The following is a 17,943-nucleotide window of genomic DNA, read 5'->3' as shown; positions in this document are numbered from 1 at the left end:
AAGAGGACGATGCTCCAGTAACAAAGAAGCATCTTAAGGAGCTAAATGAGAAGGTTGAATTGCTTCTTGCTTTATCCTCCAACACTCAGTCCTCTCTCTCTGAAGCTGCTCTTCAGAAGATTGTTGATGCCTTCTCCAGGGCTCAGCATGATTCCGTCGCCTCTGCCACTGCAGCAATAGACGCCTCCACAAAAGCATGTAAGGTAGCGACCGCAAAAGTTGATAAACTATTCTCTGAAGCCTCTTCCCTGTTGAAGTCCTTACAGGAGAGCGCTGATGCTACAAAGACAACTTTGGAACCAATCGTTCAACAATTGGCCAGTTTTGTCTCAACGGAGTTGCAGTCGTTCGCTACCCTTCGCCAATCCATCAGCGACGACAACTCGGCCCTTCGTGCCTCCATTGACGAGCGCCTCGCTAAACTTCAAGAGGATCTCGCTGCCGAAAACTCGTTAATGGATGTTCTTGCTAATAAAACCACCGCCCTCAAGGTCAAGAGCGCTCAGCTTTCAAACTCTCAGCAACAGATTGAAGCTCTTCGATCCGAACGGGAGGTTATCAAAACATGTGTTTCGGATGTACACTCTGCCCTATCCAACATCCTGGAAGCACACGATCTGATTCTCAATCATTCGGTGAGGCGAACCCTTGCTGAAAAACTTGCTCCTGCCCTGGACCTCCTCAGCAAAATAGAAGGGCTACCTAGTTTCGTGTCCACTCCGAAACAAGGGGGAGAAGTGAAGTCCAGATCGAACCCACCTCCTTCCTCAAAAGCTGCTCACACAACCGAACCACCTCCTACTGGTCAAACTTCGGGTTCGGGTGTGAAGGATAAAGGAAAGAAAATAGCTGAGGAAGATGATAAAGAAACCATTGCTAACTTGCTTAAATGCAAAAATAGTCGCAATGTTGAAAATGATAATATTCGTGTGGCGCGAGAAGCTGAAGAAGCCGAACGCAAGAAGAAAGAAGCCCACGATCTCCTCGAGAGGAGGAAGACTCTTTTCCCTGCGTGGACTCGGGAGAGAATGATAAAGGAGGCCATAGATACTCCTAGCATCCTATGGCTCGAACCGGTGATCTCCTTCGACTGCTATAATTCTGTCGATTCGCAGTTCGATATGCCCTTGACCCGAAAGGCGTTTATCTTCCACGCCTTCTCCAACATTTTTGAAGTCCCTCATCCTAATCCTGAGGTTGATAGGGAGTTAATCGATTTCTATCTGAAGGCTGCTCAACCACAGTACCAAACATGGAGTGCTCAGAAGATCGTTAATGTTTGGGTTTTAAAGCCATATTCCGAAGGGAGATTCATCAATGTTCGGTTCAGGGTGATTCGAGGGTCTGCAAGAACCGAACATCTTATATCCTTAGCAGATCTACCAAACCTCAACCCCCATGATTGGATTGTTCTGCATAACATCCTCTTGACGAATGAAGCTGAATATGGTCTGATTATAGACCATCTCAAAAGGATGTTAGTATGTTATATCATGGAGGTAGCCTTGATGGATCAGGAGGTAGCCACTGTCTTCAAGAAGAAACCGAAGATAGCTCCTGTTGGATCGGCCAGTGATCTCAATCAAATGAAGATGGGCAAGGTCGACACAAGGCGTAATTCGGTCATGTTCACTAGGGCAGAAGGACAGAAATGTCTCTTTGCTTTAGCGGATAAACATCTTTATACCACTGCTTGTCTAGAGCATGTGCTGTCGATCATCCGTCGGTGTAAAGAGAATGCAGTGGACGATATCAAATACTTCAACGATATGATTCAATGGTACATCAGATTCAGACAAACGATACTTGCTCTTATCTCTCGTCTGTTTCAGACTGTAAAGAAAAAGGTACCTGCCGCTACTGCTGGCCCAAGTAACAAGTAAAGATCTCGCTCCAATTGACGCAAAGGGGGAGATTGTTGGGTTGAAGATTTGTTTAAGTATTGCGTCATTGGGCTCGGCTATTAGTCCAATTATTTTGTACTCCGGTTTGGGCCTGTCCAACCGTGAGCCTGTTAGGTTTATTATATAACAATATGCTTGCATGCATATTAGGTTAACGATCTAGAATACAAGATAGAGAATTACAATAACTTTGATTTTCTTTATCGTTCCTGTAAACCTTCTAACCCTCTACAGTTGATGTTCTTGATCGAGCTCTTCTGAGGGTTGTTTTATAATCATTCGACACGTTTGATTCATTCTTGAGTTGTTTATTGCTTTCGTGTTCTTGCTGTTTAATCTTTATTTTACCTGTTTGAGATCTAATCGATCTTCAAGATTAAGTTTTAATCTCATCAACGAGCATCAAAAAGCATAGCAAGACCGGTTTCAATAATGTGGCGGTGCTTACGTTCTGCACGTCCGTTTTGTTGGGGAGTGTAAGGACAAGATAATTGATGGAAAGTACCATTTTCTGCGAATATTTGACGAACTGTATTATTAACAAATTCAGTACCTCCATCACTCTAAAATACTTTAATTTTCTGGAGAATTGAGTTTGCACAAGCTTGATAAATGTAGGTAAAACAACATATGTAACATTCGGTTTCCCAGGTATTATATTTTGCTCTTTTATTTTTGGGTGTTGAGGGGAGACTCAGCGAGTTGGCGTCTAGACTCGCCGAGTATGGTCGCGAATTCGTATGCGAGTTCATAGCTGGACTCGGCGAGTTCATGAGTGGACTCAGCGAGTCCACGCTGTTTAATGAAACCCTAATTTCCAGGGTTTTAGACCTATTTAAAGGGTCTTAGGCCCGTCATTTGCGGCCACCAACCCCCAGAGAGAAACCCTAAGAGATCTAGAGCGTTTGTGAGGAAGAAAAGGCCATTCTTGATCCTTTTGTGGGTGTTATTGCAAGAAGGAAGTGACCAAGGCAAGGGGAGGCTAAAGGAGGTGCGATTTTGGTGGTTTTGAGCTCATAGAGATTGTATTGAGGTATTATTCTCAGACCTTCTTCAGTTTTTGGTGCTGATTCTTAGTGTTAGGGTTTTCTAACCCTTTTAGAGGTTGATTAAGTGGAACATTTTGTCCCTTCTCGAGTTTGTGTTCTGGATCTGGACCCAAAGAGGTCCAGAGGCCATAACCCTTGGAGCTTTACGAGTCTTTTTGGGAGCCATGAGTTTGGGATGTCATTTTTGGAGCTAAATCACCATTTTGAACCATTTAGATGTTATATGAATGCCAAGGCCAGATCTATGATTGTATGGAACAGATCTGACCTCAGGAGTTGTATAGAGTTTGTGCATGGCATGAACTCGCCGAGTCCGAAGAACAGACTCGGCGAGTAGTATGCAGGTTGCCCATTAATCACTCAGTGAGTGGACTTACCGAGTTGGGGAATAACTCGGTGAGTTAGGGAGAGTCAGGGGAGTCTGAGTTCAAAGTGGAACTCGCCGAGTTGCTCTTGAGACTCGGCGAGTTGAGTCGGGGTGGCCCCGCGATTCATGCTAGGTGGAACTCGTCGAGTCAGGGGAAGTACTCGACGTGCCAAGAGAAGGTCTAAGAGAGAGTCAGTGGACACGTGTAGACTCGCCGAGTCGCCCTAGTGCACTCGATGAGTCGGGTTAAAGTTGGACCGTTGACCTTGTTGAATTTTAGTGTTGAGTACAGTTGTATTTATGAGAGTATTTACTTTATGTGATTAGGCGGAGGCTAGATCACATTTCTACCGAGTCAGACACTTACCGAGACATCGAGGTGAGTCTTCTCACTATACGTTACCTAGAGTGGTATATTGTGTAGACCAGAGGGTCTTATGTGTTATGTATAAGATTATGTGCTATGTGTTATATGTATTCTGTATGATGTTATAGACCGGACCGAAGGGTCCAATGATATAGACCGGGTCGGAGGGCCCAACGAGCTATGACCGGACCAGAGGGTCCAACGAGCTATGGGACTGGAGGGTCCCGCTGAGACACATCGACCGAAAGGTCGTATTATAGCCTCGAGTGGCGTATATGTTGTATGCGGTATTTTGGGGAAACTCACTAAGCATTTATGCTTACAGTTGTTGTGTTATGTGTTTCAGGTACTAGTGATGAGCGCGGGAAGGCGCCGACATGATTCATACACACTTATGGAGATTATGTTTGAGATTCTGGGGAGATGTTTTGTGATGATAACAATTTATACAATATGTTTTGACAATATTTATGAGTAAATGTATGTTTTAAAAATGAAAAATTGTTTTGAAAATTTACGTTGTTACAACATAGAAACCAGATTTTGCCTTTAAAGGATAGAACCATGTGAACCGTGAATGGTCATCTACAAAAATGACATAATATCGATAGCCATCAGATAAAGCCGGAGCTGGTCCCCATAATTCACAATGTATTAAATCTAAAGGATGCGATGAACGTTTAGGATTTAATTCAAAAGATAATCTTTGACTTTTAGAAAGTTGACAAGGTTCGCACACAATAGGTTTTGGTAACAAAGAAGTAACATGTAAAAAACCTCGTTTATGTAAACTAGAAATAATGTCAAAAGAAATATGTCCTAAACGACTATGTCATAGTTCAAAAGAAGCTTTATTAGAAACACCGGAAACTGCCACCAACGTTGTGGGACCATCTCTAAGAACGTAGAATCCATCTTCACATTGTCCTTGAGCTATCACCTGCTTGCTTTTCATGTCCTGAATATGAAAGAAAGGTTGAGAAAAAAGGACATCAACCGGGTGATCCATGGTGAGTTTACTGATGGATACCAGGTTCTTGGTTAAACTAGGAATAACCAAGACATCTTGTAATGAAAAAAATTTAGCAACCATAGAAGTACCCATATGAGAAACAGGAAGTTTATTTCCATTACCAAAAACAACGTGCATATTACTGGAATATGGAGCCGATGGATTGACATTATTGATGGAAGGAGTCATGTGTGCAGTTGCTCCCGAATCAACATACCAATCTGGATGACCTTGGTTCACATGACACTGGGAATGAAAAGCCTGGGCCAGGTTTGCATCTGATGGGATGGCAGAGTTGGTTGCATAAGTGTGAAGACTTGGACAAGAGGAGGCATAATGCCTATTTATACGACACGGTTGACAATGAGGAGGACGTCTGCCCCCCAAGTCCTCTTCCTCCACCACGAGAATAGTTTGATGACCTTCCTTTATTATTATTATAACGAGACTCAGGGATAAACGCAACAGTAGGGGCAGCGAAACCATGCATAGATTGTAGGAAAATCTCATGATTTTCTGCCTAGGACAATAAATCTCGAAAAAATGGAGATGGCTTGGAAGTTCGAATGGCTATAGAGAAGGTCTCAAACGAAATAATATAGTCACGAAAAGATGCAGATGGCCTGGAAGTTCGAATGGCTATTAGATAATTATGTCATTTATTACCAGTTTTAAGTAGAAATAAGCAGTGTACCTAGTCACTAAATAATATAGTTTAAGGTAAGAAAAGGTTGTCGAAAACTTGGAGAACAAGTATGATTCCACAATAAAAACATATACTACTAATTAAACTAGAAAAATACTATAAAATATGGGGTTTTCTGATATTAAAGTTCATAAACTTCTAACATCAACTTTTAACACTATTAGAAAAACAGCCTTTTACGATGCTCATTGCACGTCATAAAAGGCTCAGACGACGCGCAAATGCGCGTCAAGGAAGGCCCTGTCACAAAGAGAGACGACGCGCATTTACGACGCGCAATTACGACGCACGTTTACAACACGCAATGTGTATCAAAAAAGGCCCTGTCATAAAGGAAGACGATACACATTCGCGTGTCGTAACCTTACGACGCGCGTGTTAATGACACGCATTGCGTATCAAGAATGCCCCTGTCAAGAAAGGCCATGTCATAAATGAAGATGACACACATTTTTGCGTATCATAATTTTAAATGTTTAAAAAAAATATTATTTATAGATTTACTTATTTTCAAATTAAATTTGTATTTGATGTTTCATAATAGAAAATAAAATATCATATACAAAAAATAGAATCCATTGAATAAGTTTAATGTCATACAAATAATCGTTCGAATGACTAAGGGGATATGATTGTACGTTGTTGTTAAGAAAATGGAAGTATATTGTTATAGTTAGAAAATAAATGAGAGTATAATGCGCTACGTTTGGTTCCTCTCATATAGTTTCCATCTTCAAGATTGCTATCCAATAAGCTTTTAGTATTCGCATGTATAAATTCCATTGCAAAATGCACACTTGAGAGCTCACGTCCAGGAACAGGAAGGTCTCGTGGCTTTGTTGCCCCCACTACTAAAATAACCGCATCATTCTCTTCACGAAGGAGTTCAATTGAGTACACCGGATCGCTTCCTATTTCCAGGACAGAGGAACTGCAAAATAGATAAGAGGGTATTTATGTCTTTTTGCAAGTTTCTTGATATAATGAAGAAACAATCTAATATTTTTATAAACTAAGGAAATGCTCAAAATAGACAAGACTGAATAAGCCTTTTAAGGCAATTTTCAACGATGAAAGTGAAGAGGGTATTTACGTGTTTTTGGGTGGAATAAAATATTGCAACTAGATATTTGAAACTTTCCTTACACAAATCATTCAAAGATGGTCACCTGAAATTGGAGCCACTCCAATATTTGAATACAAGAGAGGTGTCAATTACTCTTGTGTGAACTGTCTTCAATACTGCATACAAAAGTTACACAAGGGCAAATTCGTAAAAAGTCCAACTTTCTCAATTAAGTCAAAAAGAAACACTCATATTATGGAATGATACTATGCCCAATCAAAATTGTTCCTCTTGATAGCAACTTCTTCATGGAATCCTAATGAAAACACATCACGTTTAGGGACAAAATTGTAAACTACCAAATAGTTTCCAATTTTAATACAAGTGACTCGGGCTCATCAATGGTGAAAGATTCTATCATAAAAAAATAAATAAATAAATAAAATAAATAAAGAAAACTTGTTTTCTACATTTTGTTGATAACAGTCAGGGACAAAATCGTAAACTACTAAAACAATCAATCCGATTCATTTCAGAACTTTGTTGGCTTATCTGTTCTTGATGGATATATAGCATGTGGATCTGAATCCAATGAGGTATTATTATTCTTCATCCTTAAGGTCATGTCTTGGATGCAAATACTAAATACTTATTTTATCATGCTGTATTAAAAAAATAAAAAGACACAGGTACATTTGTACAAAAGAGAAAAAATCCTTTGAGCCATTACAATCACTATGTTCCAGTTCGTATAAGTTGCGATTTGATGACATTGGTAGTTGCTTCAATGTGAGTGCATTATAACAGATACTTGGAAGATCGAGTGAACCATCATATTCCGAAACTGCCCCTGTTTGCCCAGGTCTTATTTCTTTTCCATTCTGTCATTTCTGTTACATTGTAATTTCTACCAATATATATAAAAATGTTTCTTTGGTTGCCATTTATACCCTTATAAGAGAAGATGGAACAAAAGGATGTCCAGTTTCTGCTTCAACTGAACCAATAACTATTGGTAAGCCAAATTAATTTTATGAATTTTTAGTGGTGATCTTTTCCTAAATTTATTTTACACCATATCTACGTGCAGAACCTGATGTTCTTAAATAAGGTATCTGGTAGGGAATTTCAATATGTAAAAAAAACGTGAAGTCGCTAGTTTATTTGTATCCTTTCACATGATGTTATTCTCTGCTATCAAAATGATTTAGGAAGTTACCTTTACAGCTGAGAGAACAAGTTTATCATGTATTTCTGGCCACTTTGTAAGATCCCGCCGAACATTTGAGATCGTAGGAATATTAGATATTTGTGAGTCATCTGCACATCATATACACAAACTACTCCAGTTATAACCATCAAACAAATTAGAACTTTGAACAGGTTTTGAAATATACATAAGCATGAAAAATATCATAAATCCGTAACATGTCTATATAAGCACAATTTTGTTAATTTGTATAATTTAGTTCCAAATTTCTAGAACATTTCCTACCTAGCATTTGACAAGATCACATATTCCACGTACTACACCACGATGCCTTGCCAAGAATAAAAAGAGATATAGAATATTCAGAGTTAAATTAAACAACAACAACAACCACAACAACAACAAAAATAATAATAATAATAATAAAATAATGGACTTAGTGCTCTCTCTATTGCTAATTTTTAGCATTTAAACCAGTTAAACATGACTAGTTCCATGTGCATATCGCTTACGAACCACAAAATATATTTTCACATGAAAAAATAAAAACAGCAGCCTTAGTAGGAGAAAAGATATTGAAATACAATTAGATGTATGTTAGAAGACCATAATAAACTAGCCCAACACAAAAGAAGTTAATGTACATGCATCAAGTAGAGTAAAGATTAAATCAGATATAGTGACACAAAGCAAAAGATGAATCACCTTTTCGAACTTGATTGTAACATCCCTCAAACATTTCCATCCACTAACTTTAAATGCCACTGATGCTTTCATAACCCGACTCAAAGTCCAATCCACAAACTTGGAAGCAGATCTGTAATAAGAGGTTTAGTTAAGTTCTCTGGAACTTGTAGTTACATTGATGCATTATAATGAATGCCTTTCTAAACAAAGCATAATTAAACATAAGACTATGAGATCCAGTTACAGCGCATTCCACCATTAAAGAGGTCTGGTTTTGCAAGCTAACCAGTTTACCGTACACTCAAACTTGATTATTGCGACTTCCTATCGCACTAATCAGTTTATATGCACCTCCACATACCAATAACATGAGAAAAAAAAAATCTAAGGAGAGAACGGGTTACATGATATGTGGTTCTATTTGTAAGAGTAATCTCCCAATATATCCAAAATATCAAAAAATAAAGTACCCGCACCCCCACTTAAAAAGTTAGAGACTAAAACTGCAATGATCTGAATTTTTCCATTCGTAAACCACCAACTGATAAATATAGTATTTTTTGGAATGTAAGGGTAAATTGGTCATTTAGACTCATTCAGACGGTTTATTCAGTCTAGAAAAAAGAAACACACCTTGTGTATACATCGGTTTATCAATATAAGCATCATTACAGATTCAGCTACTTTACCCATACAGGACTTGATGAAAAATAAAACAAGAAACAACCCCTATGATGACAGTGGTAAAATACATAGAAAATACCTTAAATTGAAGGGCGCGTTCCTCTTTGTTTGGTCCAATGTCCACATCTGCTGAAGTTGAAGCACTTGGTTTCTTTGATCAGATGGTAGCTTATTAACTTGATCTGGTGTCAGACTCATTACTTGCTGAAGTAATGCCTTCTCCATATCTAGAATTAACTGCACACATGCAAAAGGTAAAGGTGTTTGATGGTAAAAAAAAAAAAAGTCAAACACGTTATCATCTTTAAACAGGGTTAAATGCTTGCATTCATTTCTCATATTCTTCTTTTTATTAACAAATGTTTCAGGTTACATATTTTTTTATTATCAGTAAAGAAAGAAAAACATGTTATTATAAAATAAAAAATAAAGCACATTGTGTATATACTAGTAGCCAGAGTAAGGCATGTTGCTATTTTTGGCAAACTTGTAATTAAATATATGACTTATGAGACCACATCAAACAAAATTAAACATACCTGAATCGCAAAACAGATAATGGGGGCATGAGACCTTGTTGTAAATCTAGAATACACATCAATATTGAGCTGAAATAAAAGTCCATTAACAAAATTCAAAACCAAACTAGGTTCTAGCTAGATGCAATTGCCAAGGATAATTTTAGCCAGACTTCTGAAACATCTATTAGACTGTAAAAAAAGAAAAAGATGGTGTTACCGTTTTGTTTGCACAGCCACAACTAACCTAATATTACATGTATTGTTACAATAAGTCATTATAGATGATTTATTACTTGACACGGATCTCTGGATCAACAAAATTTTGTCAGTTACCTACAATAATATTAACAGCAAAACTTTATTATGTATCAGAACTACCTTCCATATATATAGGGAAGTTTAAACACAACAAGGGACTCGCTGATTACCCGTATGTAGACGTATGGGTAGACCTGGATACCATTAGGGGTCTCATTATATGTTGTAATTGTCATTTTGAAAACAGGGTGATTCATATCAGAGGCTTCTTCGGGTGCCAAAAGCACACACATATATGTCAAAGGAAGTTAGTTGTCAAGCTTCAGATGGTCGAGTATCAACTTGAACCTGCTTGTGGTCCCACTATCATAACCAGTTGAATAAGATACAAAAACCCTCTCCAGGTAAAAGTACGCAAGCTCTTTTGGTCTATGGTCCACAAGAGAAACCCCAACGACTCCCAGTTCAACGATGATCTACAAAGGAGCTGTTGTTTTACAAATAACGCAGAAGAAATGTGGAATAAAATACAAGTAGGCTTCTTGAATTATTCTTCATGTTCATAAATATACAAAGTTATGTGATGTGTGTACCTAATAGGGAAATCCCAGTCTCATAACTCCCATTGAGTTTGATTCTTGAAAGAAACCCCCAAATATATTGCCTTAGTTGTTGTACATTTGGAGATAGGATACAGTCAGGAACAAGATCTCATTATTAAAGTAGCCTGGAACAGAAACACCACAGAAGCATTTCGTCGAACACTTTAGAGGCAGCAAAAAAATAAAGTTAGGAGCGAAGCATACCTTTAACTTTCCTCTTCCCCAGCTCCATTCCAACCTTTTCCAAACCACCTTCATATTGCTCCTCGATCATCTTATTCATCGCCTCCTCCAACCACCATCCTTCACCGCCTCCTCCGATTTTCATGGACCTGATCCGCTACTCCAGCCTCCGAGCGGAGCCCTCGAGTCGATCAAACCACTCGGTGGTCTCAAATCTCACATGATGCACGTCAGCAAGGACTTGAGCCTGAAGAGGGCTCTATAAGAACCTTGATATCTTCTTCTCGACCTTCTCCATCTTCCGCAACAACTATACGTGTTGGGGTTAACTCCATGTCGGAGTAGTTGATCTGAGATACCAGCTTGGTTGTTTTATTCCTTAAGGATAAAGTAGTGGTGGAGGCGGATTAGGGTTTACAGAGAAAAGGAGAAGGAGAGAGTGAGAAGCGGGGTTTTAATTTTATTGGGTTTTAACTTTTTTTGGGGATTTCATGCCTGAGTAGTTGATCTGAGATACCAGCTTGGTTGTGTTATTCCTTAAGGATAAAGTAGTGGTGGAGGCGGATTAGGGTTTGTAGAGAAAAGGAGAAGGAGAGAGTGAGAAGCGGGATTTTTTTGGGTTTTAATTCCCCCCCCCCCCTCCCCTTACTAAACGCGCGTTCATTAAAATTATAAAGCGACATGCATAGAGGTCACGCATTTAAGATGTAGCGCCCTCCGTGTTTTTAATTTTTTTATTATGACAATAATTTAAGGGCACTTAATAATGCGCCCCCTAAATCCTTAAATTTTTTGAAGAGATGACACTTTTTTAATGTCACTCTCATTTGCGTAACATAAATCAATGAGTGTTGTGGTTTGCGCGTCGTAAAAGGGTCTTTTTCTTGTAGTGTAATAATCTTGTAGCAAACAATTATTTAAACTAAACAGAACAAAACAGATAATGAATTAAAGTAGAATATAAATAGTACTTCCGTTTAGATTCGATTCACATTTCCCCTATGGTTGATTTCGTTACAGTGAAATTGATTTATAAGTTGGTTCCCGAATTTTATAATGACTAGTTATCTTGATTGGATTATCTAGTACTAATAATTAATTAATAACTAGCACAATGATCATAGAATTAGTTAACACCCATACTAAAAAGTAAATGATCAATCAAATATAAATAATAACCAAACTATATTAGATCCGAAATCATTGAAATCAACACATGGTCTTGAGGTTTATCTACTATAAACAAATGTAAAGAGTTTTGAGCGCATAACTAAAGTAGAAACATAGATAAAAACGAAGTAAACTCTGTTAAACACGATTAAATGCAATTAACTCTCGATCTCTTCGAATCTTGCTCCAATATTGATCTCTTTGAATCTTGATCCAATATCGATCTCTAGTCTCCAAAGGGTTTTTGAGGGTTCTTTGGTCTTCAAAGTTCGAATAATAATCGTTGTATATCCTTCAGATAATGAATGAGGTTATTATCACGTCGTGGTGAGGTGATTATCACGTCGTGGTGGCGACTGCTTCGCATACCTTCCAAGTAATCATTATTGGACTCTATCCGGTATTCATATCGATCATGACACATCATCGTGCCATGGCAAAGGTGTTATCGTGCCGTGGTGTTCTCTGTAGTTGATTTTTTCTCTTTGATGAATGTATTCGGTTCTCCAACTTCCAGCATAACATTTCAGCTCATTTTCTTCCATGCATGTCTTTGCTACTATAAAATAAGATTTAGACATTATAAGTATCCAATATCTTCGGTTATGACTAAAATATCACTAAAAATACTAAGATATCACATAAATTATATGACTATATATGGTGATATCAAGGAGTTACCACAAAATTTCAAAATTGTACGTAACTTATATCATAACCATATTTTTGAATGGGATAGTTTTTCTTATACCGAGTAATAATCAAATTAAACCTCTTTCCCACTTCATGTGCTCTCGTGTATATAATAAAACCCCAGCCGTGCAACACCAAGAATTATGAGAATGAGGAACACATTTCCAGCCACCACAACAATGACAATAGTTTTCTTGCTTTTGTCATCAATTGGAGGATTCAGGTCTAAATAGTAAATAACAACAATGTCATTATAAACTTAATTAGCAGTAAAACGGAAGATTAAAGTAGGAACAATAACATACCACACACCATAGAAATAGATGATATTAAAGGGCCATATGATCCTCTACTTGGGACTGCTGTTGTAGCTTTTCGAGCATATTGGAAACGAATTTCTAATGTTATGTTACTGACATTGACGTTTTTATTTCTTTTTTTAGGGCCTTATCAACCCTACCCACTTCAACCGTTATGTCAAAATTCCTCAATATACTTGCCCCCTACAAAAAGGGAAAAAAGGAAACGAAAAACTAGCTAAGGCACTTGCTAAGGTCTCTACATTGAATCAAAGATCGGAATTAACTTGGTGCTTATGCGATGGAAAAAAAAATTCAATCTAAACAACACATGTGGGTATAAGATTACATTTTCTCCAGATCTAGTCCTTTTAGATATGGTATATCACCTTCCAAATTGTTGAAACTGAGATCTCTTTGAGTGAATATAGATGGAGAAAGAGTATATCAGAATGTTTGAACAACCACTGAAGATAATCACAAAGAAATGCTCAAGATGATGCTAATGGATATAGTCTAAAATAGGCTTCATTTAATCAAGAAACGGAAGAGGGAGAATTATTACAGATGCCTTAATTTGGACATTTCTGATATAGAATCAGAAATCCTCCAGCATCTCAATATCCTGCAATTTCGCCCAAATTTCTTGAAGATATAAAAATCCAATCTTGAAATTTATCAACTTTTTAATAGATTTCTAAACCGTATGATGACTTACAATATTTCCATGTTTGTCATGCTACTTAGGTTCAGAAACTGAGAAGTATTTCCATTTAAATCACTGATGTAATGTAACTTTGCTAGAGACGATGGAAGAACACTCTCAAGATCCTGTCCTTTGAGAGATCTGTTCATATATAAAGCAAGTTTTGATCCCTTCAATTTTATCTTTATACAAAAATTACACGTTTGCTAATTAATAGCCACTACAAAATTAAATAAAAAATGAAATCATAGAACTTACATGGCAACGACATGACAAACACCGCCAGGGTATGAGCAAACATAGACAACAGTGATGTTATACTTATACAGATGCATTTCACTATTCCAGTTGGGATTCCCATCGCATGGGTTTAGCCTAAAATCAAAGTCATTTTTCCCCATTTGTTTGGCTATTTCCTCAAGTGTCCTATTCACTGCAGGATAAGATCAAACAATCTCGTTGAGTTATTCTTCGCAAATACATATCGAATAACTCAGAATCTTGAAAAAGAAAAGAAACGAAACATACAACAAAAGAATTGCCTTTGCCATTCATCAAAAGGAACTTCTTCCGCTTCATCAACTCTGTTTATTCCGTTAACCAGCCGTGACATATAAAACATGCTGCATATGCACAATCTTCTGTCTATTTAAAAGCAAGGTATGATCTAATTGATGCATCATTAATTATAACTCACCAGCACAAGACAAAAGATGGCAGGAAATTCAAATCCAAAGTACACTGCCGCAAATTTATTGTAGAAACATAAAAAACAGATGGTCTGCCATGCTGCGTGCTATCTTCCTTTCACCTAAAACATCATCCCAATAAATGTATTATAATAGTACTATGAAGGAAACAAAGACAAGATGAAGGATATAGCTAAGCTGCCTACGATTACCGATTACATTCACAAATTAAAAATAAGGTGGCATCAATGTAGGTCTTAACTCTATCAATACCCAAAATAACACTTAGACCACAATACCCTCAAAAGTCAACCCAGGTCAAACTTGTTCAAAGTCAACGCTCCGAGTTGACTCAACTCGCCGAGTTGACTCACCAACTCGTCGAGTCCCACAATCCACACGTAACTCTGGACTTCAATCCTACTCATCGAGTCTTCCTTGAGCTCGCCGAGTTCACCTTTAAACACGTCAGGATCCATTTACAACCGACTCGCCGAGTTCACCTTTGAACTCGTCGAGTCCATCTTCATAAGTTAGGGATATTGCCTTAGACTTGCCGAGTTCATTCCTTGAACTCGTCGAGTACGATGATCTTCAAGTCCATAATGAACCCAACTGGCTGAGTCCTCTACCAACTCAACACACACCCGCTAACATAAGGGTTTTGGACAAGAAAACGGTCTGACTCGCCGAGTCCTAATAGCAACTCATCTAGTCCTCCAAAGTCCAATTCTATTCAGACGATTTAGTCGAGCACAAAGCATTCAAAACATAGATCTGGACCCAACCACTTCATAACCATGCAAAGCTCTTGCCTTTTTCCTCCACTCGTGGCCTTTTCAGCTAAAAAGACCAAAAGAACACTTCTTATTTTTGCATGGGGATTCCTATGGCATAAAGCTTGCACCTTTATGCCATAACAGCCCTTAATGGTGCTAGATCTGAAAGCATGAGCCCATGGGACGTCCATTCCTCTCATTCTATGGTTCTTGGACCAAAAACCCCCAAAAGTGACAAAGGAGAGATCTATGTGCATAATGGTTATGATTGAAACTTTCTTACCAGACAATGGAGGAGGATGCAAGAGGTTTCTGGATCTACTAGTCTCTTCTTGTATCACAAAGGCATCACCTTCTTCTTCAAGCTCCAAAACACTCAAGGATGCTCACAAATGGCTCACAAGCTCATGGAAGGCACTAGGGTTTCGCTCTGAACTTAAGAGAGCATTAAGGAGGCTGAAGGGGTGTTATAATGTTCTTTAAATAAGGTAAAAGGCACGAATTTAGGGTTTTCCAAACCCAGACCAACTCGCCGAGTCGGTCCCCCGACTCGTCGAGTAGGTTACTTAACCCGCGGCCCACTACGCGCTCACAGCTGGGGAATGTTGTGACTATCCCGCAGTCTTAAATCCTGCCTAAACCCGTGCCTTGCCGGAATTCTCCAACCTGGTTCCCAACCCAGTCATCAACTAATCGTGAGAACACGAACTCAATGTGGGGAAGTTTCCCAAACTCCCAACTCACGTGCCCCTCAATCCAAATAGCCACTTGAGCTGCTTCTTCCTTACCAAGAATGTGATCTCATCCCATTCTTGCACTTACTTCTGCCCTTGGCCACTCGGGTGGCCCTCCCCCACTTCGATTCAGCTAGTTTCTTACAATTCACAGCTTGGAAGAATTTCCCAATTCTTCCCATCATCCTCTGGCCACTCTGCTGATAATCCACGCTACCACAACTGGTGATCTAACCGACCTATTCCCAAACGATACCTCCCCTGAAAACTAGCAAGACACACCTGAGTCTCACACATGCATGCTACAGTTACTACATCCTAAGTAACCTGCTCTAACAGTTGTGGATTTAAAATTTTCAAGTATTTCAAAGGATTTGGGGAAGGCGAATGTGTGATCGTACACATCCTCCTGTTGATTTATGTTTAAGAGATGTTATTGACACTATGATTTTTATGGTTTTGTTTTGAAACAATGGTTTGAATACTTTATGGATTTCATGGAAATATCTTTAAAATGAAAAAAAAATTACTATGGTTTTTGGGATGTTTCACACTTAAAATTAAAACATAGGAAACCTAAAAACATGAAAATAACACAACTTCATTCTACATATTGATACCACTTTTCGCACCGCCTCATAACTTGTCAATGCTCTATATACAAGAAATGCTTGTTATTTTCTCGGATGAAATTTTTCAAGAGCATTGATTAAAACTATTTATCATTTTCATCATTTGCTAAAGCACATCTCACTATATTAAAGAAAGTGTGAAATTGTATAACCACTTTGTTTGTGATTATCCATTTGTTGAATATTTGATCTTTACTTTGTTGGTGACCTTGATCTATTTTGTTGTTGAATCGTTGGCTGATTCTATTTTTTTTTTTTAAAAAAAAAAGAAGACGAAGTTACGTAGTAGTTGCTATTTGGTCCTTATTTACATCGACTCATGCACCAACAAAACTACCTCTTTGTCGTAGTCCAATGATGAGCCATTTTGAGAGATGAATTTTGAGAAAGGTTTATAAATGTTTCGGAGAGATGAATGTTGGAGGTTTGAAAGTGATGAAAAATAAAGAATGTTATTGGTATTTATTTTAGTTGAAAATGAGTTTAAAATTTGAAATTTTGAAAAACTAATTGTTAGTTTTTTTTTTTTTTTTTTTTTTTTTTTTTTTTTTTTTGAAAAATAGGGTATTTTTTGAGTGGTAAAAAAAAAGAAAAAATAAATAATGAATTTTTTCTCTCATATTTAGCCATGTACCGAACTTCATCTGCTGAGCTCAACATGTCGAGTTGTGGGTGAGTTCAACGGGCACTATTTGATGAGCCTAGTGGTGAATCTAGAACCAAAAACCACGTAGTTTTTTATTTAAATAAAACTAAAAAATATGAAAGTGTAAAAAATAATAGTGGTGGCGGGTCGGGTTATATGACTAAAATATTTAAACATCACTTCAATAGTTATAATATTTTTTTGCAATTGAACCTTATGAGGTCTTATATCTTGAAACATTTTCACAATTGTGTCGTTACCGATACCTTTTAAAACATGTTTTTCAATATACGACACTAAACTATCACTCAAAAATTGATCACGTGTTTTGTTGCGTATATCAGTCTCTATCAACTTCATTGATGAAAATGTGTGGTCCACACTTGTTGCTACGGGTAAGATCAATGAACGTTTCACAAGAAGATAAATCTTAGGAAATATTATATGCTTCTTTTCATTGACCATCTTTTTGGCAAGGTTTCCAATGCTCTTCAAATCATTAAATCGTTCATCTTCTGGCACATCTTTAATATAATTTCCATGTTCCACTTCAAGAAGTCGAAGATCGTATTTTGTTGGAAACTCTTCTGAATAAAGTGTAGCCATTTTCATTGTTTTATCTAAATCAAAGGCTTTGAAAGATTCACTTGGGCAAAAACCAACAATACAAAGAAGTAAATTAGAGTGAAGATGATGAAAAAAAATACTATTTTTATCATAAACATACTTAAGGATACCTGGGTTAAGATGGGAAGTAGCCCGGTGCCCATGTACCAATCTGTGTGACCCGGATCATTTAACAACATTGTGTTGAACATTTGAGGGAGTGTAGGTGGCTCGTGATTTTGCTGTTGGACCTGGTATGCTTGCTGAGAAGAATATGGGTTGCTGTTGTTGGGCTGAGGAGAAGTAAAAAAACTGGTGTTGCTATTGGGACAAATTGTGCTGAGTTTGCTGCTATTTGGGCCCAGTTACATTT

At 37.8% G+C, this 17,943-nt stretch overlaps 1 protein-coding gene across 1 annotated transcript; it reads right to left on the bottom strand.

Moving 5' to 3' along the window:
• Window positions 1-11,802: 11,802 nt before the first annotated feature.
• On the bottom strand, window positions 11,803-17,570 carry LOC145076239 (uncharacterized). The gene is made up of 6 exons (XM_079022187.1): window positions 17,178-17,570; window positions 14,182-14,225; window positions 14,013-14,107; window positions 13,743-13,917; window positions 13,497-13,625; window positions 11,803-13,403 (listed from the first exon to the last, which is right to left on the bottom strand). Exons 1-6 carry the CDS (start codon window positions 17,568-17,570, stop codon window positions 13,340-13,342), a joined length of 900 nt encoding a protein of 299 aa, XP_078878313.1. The 3' UTR covers window positions 11,803-13,339.
• Window positions 17,571-17,943: the final 373 nt, after the last annotated feature.

The sequence above is a fragment of the Lactuca serriola genome, chromosome 9 (genome assembly GCF_051521515.1).
Source record: "Lactuca serriola cultivar US96UC23 chromosome 9, Lser_US96UC23_V15, whole genome shotgun sequence".
Classification (NCBI taxonomy): Eukaryota; Viridiplantae; Streptophyta; class Magnoliopsida; order Asterales; family Asteraceae; genus Lactuca; species Lactuca serriola.
This window is presented reverse-complemented; position numbering and strand designations above follow the sequence as displayed.

Coding starts and splice junctions, on each gene's coding strand:
- LOC145076239 (XM_079022187.1), bottom strand. CDS start 17,570: ATGGCTACACTTTATTCAGAAGAGTTTCCAACAAAATACGATCTTCGA. Junction 13,918..14,012: donor GCAAAGGCAATTCTTTTGTT/GTATGTTTCGTT, acceptor CTTATCCTGCAG/TGAATAGGACACTTGAGGAA. Junction 13,626..13,742: donor GTTTGTCATGTCGTTGCCAT/GTAAGTTCTATG, acceptor ATATATGAACAG/ATCTCTCAAAGGACAGGATC.